The 12,485-nt window shown below is 37.4% G+C and overlaps 3 protein-coding genes across 4 annotated transcripts in view; 2 read left to right on the top strand and 1 right to left on the bottom strand.

Moving 5' to 3' along the window:
- LOC118732888 (nuclear pore complex protein Nup160 homolog) overlaps window positions 1–4,470 on the top strand; it is a 6,049-nt gene extending 1,579 nt beyond the window's left edge. The window contains exons 6-16 of the mRNA XM_036461992.1: window positions 1–284; window positions 384–1,059; window positions 1,112–1,217; window positions 1,271–1,456; window positions 1,753–1,980; window positions 2,056–2,174; window positions 2,253–2,882; window positions 2,945–3,472; window positions 3,538–3,701; window positions 3,761–3,994; window positions 4,253–4,470. The exon at window positions 1–284 is cut by the window's left edge and continues 1 nt beyond it. Of these exons, the coding sequence (XP_036317885.1) occupies window positions 1–284; window positions 384–1,059; window positions 1,112–1,217; window positions 1,271–1,456; window positions 1,753–1,980; window positions 2,056–2,174; window positions 2,253–2,882; window positions 2,945–3,472; window positions 3,538–3,701; window positions 3,761–3,994; window positions 4,253–4,381 (3,284 nt within the window). The 3' untranslated portion in view covers window positions 4,382–4,470. The remainder of the gene's footprint in view (window positions 285–383; window positions 1,060–1,111; window positions 1,218–1,270; window positions 1,457–1,752; window positions 1,981–2,055; window positions 2,175–2,252; window positions 2,883–2,944; window positions 3,473–3,537; window positions 3,702–3,760; window positions 3,995–4,252) is intronic.
- On the bottom strand, window positions 4,403–5,963 carry LOC118732891 (replication factor C subunit 3). 2 transcript variants are annotated; one of them, XM_036461995.1, is made up of 2 exons: window positions 5,572–5,963; window positions 4,403–5,481 (listed from the first exon to the last, which is right to left on the bottom strand). In XM_036461995.1, the coding sequence occupies exons 1-2, from the start codon at window positions 5,605–5,607 to the stop codon at window positions 4,471–4,473; spliced, it is 1,047 nt and encodes a 348-aa protein (XP_036317888.1). In that variant the 5' UTR covers window positions 5,608–5,963; the 3' UTR covers window positions 4,403–4,470. The 2 variants fall into 2 exon arrangements, with proteins under 2 accessions (XP_036317888.1, XP_036317887.1); XM_036461994.1 differs by having other exon boundaries at window positions 5,543–5,960.
- A 1,155-nt stretch (window positions 5,964–7,118) lies between these two features.
- Window positions 7,119–11,694, top strand: LOC118732880 (the record flags this gene model as incomplete). The annotated part of the gene is given in 2 exon segments (XM_036461987.1): window positions 7,119–7,458; window positions 7,537–11,694. Coding segments are annotated over 2 exon segments (2,583 nt in total). The 3' UTR covers window positions 10,027–11,694.
- Window positions 11,695–12,485: the final 791 nt, after the last annotated feature.

The raw sequence follows: 12,485 nt of genomic DNA, 5'->3' as shown, positions 1-12,485 counted from the left end.
GTTATCGTAAAAGCATACCTGCACCAGCACTGGATTTAGCTGATTTTGCAGTGTGTGAAAATAGAATCTGGGCATTGTGGACAAATGCCGAAGGTGAATTTAGCATATCGAATTATCCGCTATTGCGCGGCTTGGGTATGAATTGGTCATCGGTAGCACTGGAACCGCCACCGGATCGATACTGCATTGTAAATGAACATGGCATGGACCCTCGTGAAGCCTATTGTAATTATATTTTCCAACGGGGCATATTCGAACGCGAAGTTATTGCGAAGGCCCTATTTGTAAGCTTTACAACAACATATGCCCAATTTACTATATACATACATACTAATTATGTACATGTTATATGTACGTGTACAATTTTTAAATGTTTCGTTTAGATGTTTCGGCGCACAAATTTACGTTTTGAATCCAAGCACTGTACACTACCTATACTAAAGGATCAGGTGTGTCAAGCAGTTGAGGATGAAATACAGAATGAAGTCAAAGAATTCGATGTCACTGATGAGGATTATTTGGAAATAGCTACTCGACAATGGGAACGCTTCTATTCTTGTTGCGAACAATATCATTTAAAATCATGCCAACCCTGTGGATTCTTTCTACTCGAACCAATTGATGGTCTGTGTGTGGTGAAGAAGAACACTTTTTCCCTTTTGCGCCCATGTGAAACATTAGAACATTTTATGCTGGTCAGCGATGATCTTGACGTGAATACAGCTGTTTCCACATATTTCGCTGGGAATGAGAGGGTGGGTGAGGACCTTGTTATTTTAGTTTCCATTGTCGCTCAGCTTGAGCGTTGGCTGCCGGATGAAACCAAAGGAGAAATAGATAAACGTCTGTATCGGCTAGAAATGCCAAATGTATTCATCGCAAAATTGAGTGACGAAATTTTAGCAGGTGATCCTGATCGAGAATTATTTCCTAGCACCTTTTTGGTGTGGATAAGGCAGAAAATACAGTCAATTAATGATATGGGAATGGCAATGACGCTATTACTTGAAAGTCTTCGAATGGATAATGGCAATCCAGCTGGAATGCAAACGAATTTAGGTAGCAATAACATCAGTAAAAATAAATATTGTATACACGTATATGTTTATAGGTATAGTGCAGTCTTCACAATATCTATCTACGGTTGGTGTTCTTTTCGGTAGTCATTTGGGTTTGTCAGTACTGTCGGAAACTGTGCGTCAGATAACTGCAATAAAGTAAGAGCTTACGTTTATTTATAGTGACAAATGGAACATTTTTTGTTTTATAGATTTTCAATATGCCGCAATTTACTCATTATGCAGCAGATTCTTATTGACACTTACTCTCTTGGTGTAGATTTGTTAGAAAAAATGCGCTCTCATTTCATGCCTGATACAACGATTTTCTTGCAATCCTACTTTGTAATGGGTTGGATAGCAGAGACGCCCGTGAACATAGCCGCAGCTGCATCTTTGTACGTAATTTATAAATACATATCGCCAATGTGCTGCAAGAGTGTCAAAATCATCATTGTGTCATTTCAAAACTTGAGATTTTCCCTAAGGTGTAATCCGTAACTCAATTTTGTTATTTTTATTATGAGACTCTTGCAGCAAATGTACGTTTTAAAGTATAGTTGAATTATTAGCTAAACTTAACTACATAAATTTATATGGAATTTTCTGTATGTAGTTTAAACTTCTGATTCAACTATACTTTAAAAGTGACAAGTTAACGGCCCTTACTCGTATTTAAAAAATACTTTTTTAGGGAGAGTTCAATACAACGCTTGAACCTCTTACAATTGACTAATGGTTCAGGGCGTATTTACTCGAATGGTGGAAAATATCATGTATCTCCTTTGGTGCGAGTCTTCTTAAACGCAAAAGGATTGTATGCCTCCATGGCACTTTACGCTGACAATTTTAAGAATAGTGAAAATATCCCCACTTTGTCGAATACCCTACTGCCTCTTACTACCATCGTCAGTCAATTGATGTAAGTTCACAGCTAGAAAATTTTGAAGGATCAACTGTTTTTTAAATTTATTTTTGTACTTTACTTTCTTCACAGCTGGCCAGTCTCTTTTAATTTTGTATTTGGTGAATGGTTATTTGGAACCTGCCAACACATAGTTATTCAGAATTATGTGCGTTTGCTTAGCAATTGGTGTGAATGGAATATTTGTTCACGTAAGTTAATTTACACCTAGTGCATACCTCTTATTAAAATCGATCTCCATGTATAAAGTTATAATTTTTATTTTTTAGGACAATTTATTTTGGCCGTTTCCTTGCTTGACAGTGGGGAATCATTTAAAGCCTATGACCTTTTCCTCCAGTCAGCAAAAGGTGTACTACGCGAACAATTCTTAACAGACAAAATTCTTAAGGGTACTCCACTGGCTCAACGTGCAGAATATCTATCTACTATCGGAGAAAATGACGGTGGTGACGCGTTAGATACTAACGTCAATAACCAAGTCATTACACAATATTATTTGAAAGTGATTCAATTGCTTGAACAGCATAACGCGTTGGACCACATTATTTCTATGGCACAAGTAGCCATTGGGTTACTGGGAAAATCTGACTCTCAATTGCCGATGTTTCAATCTATCGTTTTCAATAATCATCTGCAGTTAGAACACTACGAGGAGGCCTACCACTCGCTCATCTATAATGCGGAGCTATCACGTCGCAAAGATTGCCTTCGTCAGCTAGTTGTGACATTATTTAACCGTAAAAGACTCGACTTACTCATGCATTTTCCCTATGTTGGGTTACACGAAGAATTCGAAAATATTGTGGAATCGCGTGCACGGTCACTAGTAATCGATCAGAATGAGGTATATGATTTTCTATATGCATTTCATGTCAACAACGGAAATATGAGAAAAGGTAATTATTTGAATAAATATATCATATTCCTTTTAAATTTATTGATTTTTCTTTACTTACAGCTTCTGCCATAATGTATGAGCAGGCAATGCGTTTCCAGCTTGAAGGCGATTCTATCGAATCTATGGAAAAACGTTGCGCTTCCCTTTTAGTTTGTATCAACTCTCTGCATCTAATTGATAGGCGATATCGTTGGATAGCGAAACCAGTGATTGGATTAGATGACGCACAACCATTGAGCGCATTAAATGATTCAGAGCCGATGGATAGTAAGCCAGATGATGATGCCATACGTGAACAAGTTGTAGTTTTAGAAATAAAAGATATAAAACGTGAATTATTGCATACGGAAGCACTGATGCGACTCGCAGATCATCGCAAAGACATACAAACTTTTATCCATGCAGGTCCACAAGAATTGGCGATTATTTTATCTGGCTGTGGACTCTATACTGCTGCACTTAAGCTCGTCAATGGCTTCGAAATATCAACTCTTTCCATATTCGAAAGTCTAACTGCAGCGTGTGTACGCGTTTCTGAGGAAAGCGCTAATGAGGCATGGGCGTGGTTACAGGAAAATGACTTGGCTGGTAGGTGGACGTATGGAGTATATTTAAAGATAATCTTTGATGTACGGTTTCTTGCTATAATTTAGATTTACCTCACCGCAATAAAGCTGCTGATATGGCCTGGTCATTTTTACAAAAACTTATTTATGACAATGAGTTGGAAAATGCAACACGCATACGCAAATCTGTGGTGAACAAACTGCTTAGCCTCAACGCTTTTGTGCCGCAATGGTTATACAATGAATATAAGGTACATAGAATTTCTCTTAAGGAAATGTCTTATTTGAATTTACTCACATACCCTAATAGATGGCTAATTGCACCGAGTTGTTGTATTTGTTTGTCAAACATAATCGGTTGATTGAGGCTGCCGAATTAGCACAGGAAATGATCAGCGCAATGTTAGGTGCTGGAAGCGAATATTTTAGTTTTAAACATGCAATTGCTGTTACCAATCAAGAGATGTGTCTGCCAGTGAATACATTAGATCTCTTGTTGCATGGATTAAGATTAAACGCTGATTCAGATATTGAGTACAAACAGGTGCGTACGTGTACATATTTGAGGCCGTGAGTGCGAAAGTGGCGTAACCCGCGTTTTTTATACTTTACTTAAATAGTTTGAATAGCTTTGTACCTTAAAATTAAAGAATAAACGACTTCTATTTCAAAATTTACATTTGAGACTATTTTAAGTAGTCAAGTACAAACAAAAATTAGGGTTATGCCACTTCCGCTCACACGACTTCATTTATTCTCAATATTCACATGTACGTTAAAGAATCTTTTTCATTTGGGTTAGGTGCTCAGCGATTTAGAAGACATCATACAGATCTATATTGATACGGCACAGCGCACAGCGGATGATAAAATACAAATGGCATTCCAGGAACAACGGTCACACCAGCGCCAACAAGTATTCATGGCATGAAACAACTTATGTACATCCATATATTTTTTTTATTTAAATTTTGTTTCCTAGTACGACATACAAATATAAATTATACTTACTAAAACAAATTAAAAATCGTCCATCATCATAGACTCGGACATAAATTTTTTGTATATATTCATAAATTGAGCAACGAACGCTTCCAAGTGGAATATATGTTTAGCGCCGTTCTGCATACGATGTTCATAGAGTGCTGCATACTCCAATGTTTTTGCTTTGAGAGACATGTCACAGTTTTTAACAAGTTGCTCTACTAATCCGCGGAAAATCATATCGGGGGGCACCCCTTGTGCCAGCAATTCGTACAACCGGTCACGTATCTTCTCTAGCTTTGCTGGTGTTTGCTCTGTCACAATTTGGTTGGCTGTCTCACGTAAAAATACTTGCCAGTCTAGTTCAACGATGTCCTGCTGTCCGGTGAAGGGGTACTGCTGAACCTTACAAGCTTCCAACATCAACAAGGCGCGACGTAAATTATGCTCACTTTTCTCCACGATTCGTGTGGCCAAGTCAGTAGGCAAGGTTAATCCTTCACGCTTGCATGTTTGTTGTAGTACTGCGTTTATTTCTTCTTCGCTAGGTGCAGGAACACGTATTCCTAAGCAACGAGATCGTATAGCCGGTATAACGCGCGACGTAGAATTCACTGACAATATAATCCTACATGTAGCCACATACTTTTCCATAGTGCGACGCAGCGCATGCTGAGCGTCTTTAGTGAGCTCATCCACTTCAGAAAGTACAATTACTTTAAATTCACGCTGCCCTGATGCATCGATTTGATGTGTTTGAGCCACTTGTTTGATAAGGTCAATAACAACAACACGATCGTAAATGCCCGCATCTGAAGGATTTACTTCTAAATGATAATTACTTCCAACTGTCATCACTTCTACTTTGCGATTCGATGGAGTGGTAAAGGTCATTGTTTCGTTACGCAGTCTTTCCACACCAGCCCCGTACAATTCGCGCAATAAACACATAATACGAGTTTTTTTACCAGCACCAGAGGGGCCATAGAACATTAAATGTGGAAAATCACCCTGCTGGCACAGATTGCGCAAATTTTCAGCTTGCTCCTGATTATGGACAAAATACGACAAATAAGTACGATAATAAAAAAGGCCAAAAAAAACTTACTTTGTGATAATCAAGTTTGGACAACTCACGTGGCCTATGCTTATCCACCCAGAGAGCCATATCATCAATAATATTTATTATACACGAACAAATTAATTTATTAATTTCCAAAATGAAATACCCCAACAATTCTAGCGAGCCGCTTGCTTTCGGCACTAATCAATTGTTTACCTAGTTTCGCGCCTTTTGCAGAGCTGGAAAACTATCGATGGCACTATCGATAGTATCGATGGTTTTGGTTTACATACTTCCATTTTTCTCTTTTAAGCTGCCTTTATATGAGGCGATTTTTTGAGAGGCGATAATCGCATGCAAAGGTTGACTTGCTGTATATTTTGAGACAAGCGATTTTTGGATCACCATTTACACGGGCGATTTTTCCAGAACAATGTTGAATCGCCTTGAAAATCGCCTCATGTAATGGCAGCTTTAAGCTGCCAAGGCGAATTTATACAAGGTTTCATTTCATTTATTATTTTACATTATTTGGATAAAGAAAAGTCGCGCAAATTCAATTGCCAGAACCGACAAATGAATAGTTGCGTTCCAGATAACTTCGTGTAAAAACCTGTAAAACTGTCAAATAACAAAATTACTCTCTTGAAAGAGAGGAGCAAGAGAGAAAAAATAAAAATCACCTGGAACCTTAGTTGCCACAATTGGTAACTTTCTACCAAAATTGGAAACTTTTAAACGATTTGGTAACTTGGTAACTTTTATTTTATTTTGGTAACTTTTGCAACCACACATCTATTTGCATTGCTAGAAAGAAATGAATTATGTTTTGCCTGTGCGTAATTATAAAAACCCTTCGAGTTTCAGTGGCAGCACTACTGACACTTCTACAAATTTACTTCGATAAAATTAGAGTCATCTCATATTCGAATACTGGAAATATTTGAATTACAGTGGCAGCACCACGGGCTGCACTTCTGAAACAACTTTTGAATGTTTGCGATATTTGAATTCTACAGTAAAAATGGTATAAAAATTCGGCCATCTGGCAATTTTTGGTAAGATCCACAAATCGTTTTGATTATTCCGGCACGAAAAAAAAATGTCCATGCCTGGAACGCGAAAACCCACTTTTCCTGTAACTACTTCCATTTTTTTTTTAATATTAAGCGCCATGGAGACGATCAAATATCTTTATCAACCGGCTCGCGTTTTGCTTGACAAAAAACAAGCGCACTTGCCTTCTGATCGTCGTGGTGAGCAAGTGCGCGGACTAGAAAAAGAAATTGTGCGGGCAAGACACGAGCCAATCTCATACATATGCAATGCTTGACGTATTTATTTGATTGTATCCGTGGCGCTTAATGTCCTTTGCTATCTGTTTTTGTTTACAAATGCAACCTTGACACTTTTCATGAATTTGCAGGAAGAAAAACTTCGGACTAAAACCTGCAACTTCTGACTGAGAGATAATTAAAGGTGTATAATTGAATCATGGTTATCAACCATGTTTGTAACAAACGTTCCTCGTGTATTACACGCTGAAAGACCTTTCTGGCTGTTCACACATGGAAATAAAATTTCTCTTTCTCAATTTGACAGTGAATTGCGTGCAAAAGTGGAAAATCTTACCACGTCTGACACGGTCCTTATGATAGTGTTTTTGTTTGTTTTGTTATCCGTTCGAAATAAACACAACTGACAGTTCGCCGCTAATCGCAAACTCATATACGCGCCTTTGCAGTGTGATAGCATTTTTCTTGCTATTTGTCTTTTTTGTCAATTTTACTTTTTATGTTTCACATTCATTCATAATTTAATTTTTGTAGTCAATTTTAAGCCAGGCAGCAACATAATTGGTTTCTAACATGCACTTTTGTCGTATTTGCCGTACTGAGAAGAATCTTAAATACACTGTGAAAGAGCTCCGAAAGTTTAGTAGAAAACGATGTAATGATGGGGTAAGCCTGTAACCCCTCCGGGGTATTAGCATATCTTTTACCTTGTGGAAACCACCGAACTTTTGTTTATTGTTTCAGTTGCTGTGCACAACGCCTACCTTAGGCAACATTTGCAATGATTGCGAAGAGCGGCTTCATAACTTCCACAGACTGGACGAGAATGAAGATAACGAAGAGAGGATAATCGTCGATGATGACGACCTGTTGTACAATTTATTTTTCGAGAAAGTGGAGCAGCAACGCATAATGAAACGTTTAATGTCCGTTGGCGCAGGCAGTGGTGGGAGTGATTGGTGTACATCGACTCTACGTCAACAAACTTTGGTAGCAGCTACAGCTGGTGTAGCTATTAACAGCGTTGACGAAGTTATTGAAGTGCTGACGTCGCGCGAGAATACTCCCTCACCTGCGTTGCCATTAGCGTCGACACCAAACTCCATTCTTCAGTCGGAAACAAATGTAAAGACCTGCCCATCCCAGAATGATGATCAAAATACCAGCAGCACCATTATGAATACTAACATTTCTACCTCAATCACACCCACTACCATAATGAAAAATGTTGCTTCTCCTATAAGTGATAACATTTCCTCATATAAAGTGGTAGCGGTTATTGACTTAGATGATGATGAGGAGGTACCATTGACAACAACAGGTATAGTAAGTAGCTCGAACTTTTTGACTCCGCAAATAACACCAGATACAGATGAAGAAGAAATTGTATTCCGCAAAGTCGATCCCGACGATATTAAAAAACCCAAGAATAAAACAAGAAAACGAAAAAAATGTCGGAAGGAAAAATATCAGCACCGGGAGATAAATTTAATTGCCAGTCTCAGTTTGCTTTCAAGCGACAATGACTCTGATGTTGACGTTACTGACCCAGAGTATAGTCCAGAGAAAGCAAATATTACACCAAAACTTACAGAAGAGCAATGTGTTAGCACAACGCAGATTTCACCAGATTTAAAAAGCAGTGATTTGCCAAAAACACCATCAACTCAACCATTAGAAGGAAATGTTCCACTGAACAACTGTCTGGATGCTGTCGTTAAGTGTCCAGTCTGTCAGACTGAATTTGCCACCAGTCAACGACTGATACATCACATGCGGCGCAAGCATCGTACCTACGATGGGGAAGTCCTGTCGGAGCGTCCGCGTTGCTCGCAGGACTCTGCAATGACAATAAGGTTGCGATACATGCAGCGATATACGTATTACGAATGCCAGCTATGCGGCTGCATTGATGCCATTTTTAAAACCCACAAAGAACATGTTATGCAAAAACATGCTGAAGAATCTAAATCATTAAATGATCCAATGATGCAGATACTCAAATGTCCGATATGCAAGGAAAAATGTGGAGCACAGCACGTGTTGCTCTTGCGGCACTTGCTACAGTCTCACAAAGCTGCAGAATGTCGATCACATTTTCGCCAAATTACTCATGTTCGGAATTTATTCTCCAATTGTGGTGCCAGAAAAGAAAAAGAGTTGCAGCGAACTACACGTATTTATCAAATGAGCAAGAAAAAACAGTACTTCTTCGAGTGCTTACAATGCCACAAAATAATTACAGGCTACTTTAATTATCTGAAACATCAAAGCACACATACCAAAACAGTTAATAAGAAGAACATAGGAGTTGATAATTCACATTCAGATTCTGTAATCGCTGCTGTTTCAAGACCAGTAGTAGCACCTGGAAAACCGAAGCAAAATTGTATAGAGCCAAAAGTTAAATTAGAAAAACCGAAGCCTGTCCAAGCTGTAAAAGAAATTAGCACTAGGAAAAAGTTAGCATCTCAACAGACTAATGCACAGAAAAACGCAAATTCGCAGCCACGTCGCGAACGTAAACTAACTAAAAAAGCTATCCAAGCAGCACTTGTTAAAGTAAAAGTGAAACCACCACTGAAGCAGTTGCCTACACACCGCTACAATTGCAAGTTGTGTGCTCAATCTTTCAAAGGATTTCATCGGCTAAACCTGCATATATTGCAGTTACATACGTCTAAGGATGGCCATATACGATGTGACATATGTCTGTTGCGCTTTGCTGACAGTCATGAACTAGAGGAGCATGTGCGAAAACGGCACATTTTTAAACAGAAGCGCAAAATTACTGCCAAGGCAAACTGTGCCAAACCACGTCGCCAATATTCATTGTCTAATCGTACGGATAGGGGACCGCCAGATCCAAAGTTTGACGGAAGAGAAAATTCGGAAATTAAAGGCCAAGAAGTTATGGAAGCTACATGGCTGCAAGAATTATTAGCACTAGCGGACCAAAAGCGATTAAATCTTTCCAACAATGTCAATAAAAATAATAGTAAAAGGTACACTCAGACAATACCAGAACGAATAGAATATTCAGCCGACCAACAGAAGCTCTCGTCAGATGAACACCACACGTTTTCCATGTTTTTTACTTCTCAACAATGTTTTTATTGTGCGCATCTTTTTAGAAATGTATCTGAATTGCATTCACATGAAAAGATGCATGTAGAGCGGCACGAGGCGCAAATGTTAAAGAGATGTCAAATAGATAAATTTCTTTCAAGTTGAGTTAGAGAGATAGGAGCAACCCATTTTCGGATCTTGAACTGTTGGAGACATGAACTGCGAAATTGCGAATTGTTGCAAAGTGCATTTACTACATAAAACATACATATTTTCTTTCGAATATACACTGCCTCGCAAAAGTTTGGACTCACTTGAAAAGTAGGTTTTTTTTATATAGTTATCCCTTTAATTACCCCCATAACATCACACTGCCACCGCCAAACTTAACTGTTGGCTTTACACATTGAGGTGAGTGCCGTTCATTAGATTTTCGCGGTTTGCTACCAAAAAATTTCGAATTTGGACTCGTCGGTCCATAAAAACAATTTTCCATTGTTCAATAGATACATTTTTATGTTCTTTTGCCCATTTGATTCGTTTACGAACGTTTACCGGTCGCAACAATGGTATTTTGGCAGCGACCCGTCCATACAAACGTAAAACGATTTTTCCAAGTGAGTCTAAACTTTGCAGAACGGTGTACATACTTAATTTTTTTATTATAACATAGAGAACCTTAATAACCAGAGCTCATCAAGTTAGATGTATGGACATATATCATAGCTATTAATGCAAAAGTGCCAATTTATCATTTTTTGTTTAGTAATGCTTTTTTTTTAAATATTCCTTAAGTTTTGTCTCTGAAGCACGCTTTTTTTATCAAAACTCAAAACCAATCTTAAAAACTACGAGATATTTGTTATCTTAAGAGCCTTTCCTATAAAAAATTTAAAATCTTGTTTGCTTCTGTAAAATTTTATATTCGCCAAAAAGGGCTCTTTGCATCAATGATATGTTTTTGCATTACATAATATGTGCATTTGTAAAGCTTTGGGAAATTGAGAAAATCTGATTGCTGACTGAAATATTCACATAGATCTTTGTTCATTTAGTAATGAAATGTTTAAACAAAATTTACTGGATAATCTTTATGTTAACACCAATGTATGTAAATAGAAATTCATATAAGACGTTTTCGATTTGCCAACTACATGGCAAGTAGCAAACCGTTAAATTCGAAGCATTGATTAAAACAACACCTAACAATCTAAGCAGTTATAACTAAACGCGCCTGTGTTCGCTTATGCTCGCTAGCTATGTTGTTGTTCTACCATACAACATTTTCGTTAGCAGAAAAATAGCGAATCGAAAACGGCTTCCCACATGTATGTTCATAATAGATTTGTAGCTAAATACTGTCAAATCTACATAGTAAGTTTATATATGTACGTACATACATACTTATATGTATGCAGCAACAAAGGTACATCAATCAGACAGGTTCTGCTATTCACTTCCGGTGGTATTTTAACCCCCTTTCGATTTGAATTTAAAGTGACTTTCGTTGAAATTCACTCGGAAGTGAATTGTAGAACCTGCCTGAATATTGAATAAGTTTAGAACAAGCCTTTTAATATTTAATGGACTTCAGTTTCATAAAACGGAATGTTTTTCTAAGAAATCTGACTGTGTTGTATACGAGTTAAATTTTCATTGATTGTTTGATTTGTTTTTATTCGATTTCTTAATTCAGAATTTTTTAGTTTTGAAATAAATTTTTATGTGTTTCAAAGTTAATTGCATTTTAATTTTGGGTATTCTTTTCAACCACTTTTTTTGGGCGTTTTCATATTTGCCGACGCCGACTACGGACACGGCATCAACACAGCATTCGCAGCAAGGCGTAGTGGTCTGAAACTATCGATGACACTATCGATGGTTTTTGACTATCGTACCACCATCGATAGTTTTTGTTTTTCTCACATTATTAGTTGCGTTTGTTTATTCATTTCCAGTAAAAGTTTTTACGAATTTTCATGTTTTGGCGTTTTCGTACGCAAAAACTTGCAAAGTAGGGGAAATTGAGAGAGCGAAAAGTGACAGTTGAAGTTGCAGGTTTTTACTGGATAAATTTTTACTTGTAAGAATTTGCCAGTACGAAAAACAGCTGATCGCATGTTGCTGGATGAAATTTAAACTAATAAGGAAACTGTTTGTGGGTTTTTATTGTTGAATTTCACAAAATAAACCTATTTAAATACAAAATATATTGTTTTATTAGGAATTTGCTGCGAATAAACAACCGATTTATCAGCTGCTCATGAAACTTGCAAATTATTACTGGAAAAGCATTCGCGTACTTTTTTGCAAATTTTTTCTATGAGAGCGAATTCTTAGAAATAAAGTTACTGGAGAGTTGCTGACAAGTTACTGGATAAGTTGTAAAAAAACACAACTATTGTTTTATCGCTTATTGTCACTTTGCATGCGCATTTGATAAAGCACCTTTTAATAAAGATTTTTCGACAGCGTACATTTACCAGAACTTTCCTGTTTAAGCGGGTGTGAAAAATATGGATAGTTTCGTGAAGAGAACCGAAAAAGGAAAATATCTGATATTGAATAAAGTAAAATAACTGATATTGAATGAAGCTCTAAAAACAAATCGAATTATTTTAATA

The sequence above is a fragment of the Rhagoletis pomonella genome, unplaced genomic scaffold, assembly GCF_013731165.1.
Source record: "Rhagoletis pomonella isolate Grant_MI unplaced genomic scaffold, Rhpom_1.0 Rhpom_scaffold_00002, whole genome shotgun sequence".
Lineage (NCBI taxonomy): Eukaryota > Metazoa > Arthropoda > Insecta > Diptera > Tephritidae > Rhagoletis > Rhagoletis pomonella.
This window is presented reverse-complemented; position numbering and strand designations above follow the sequence as displayed.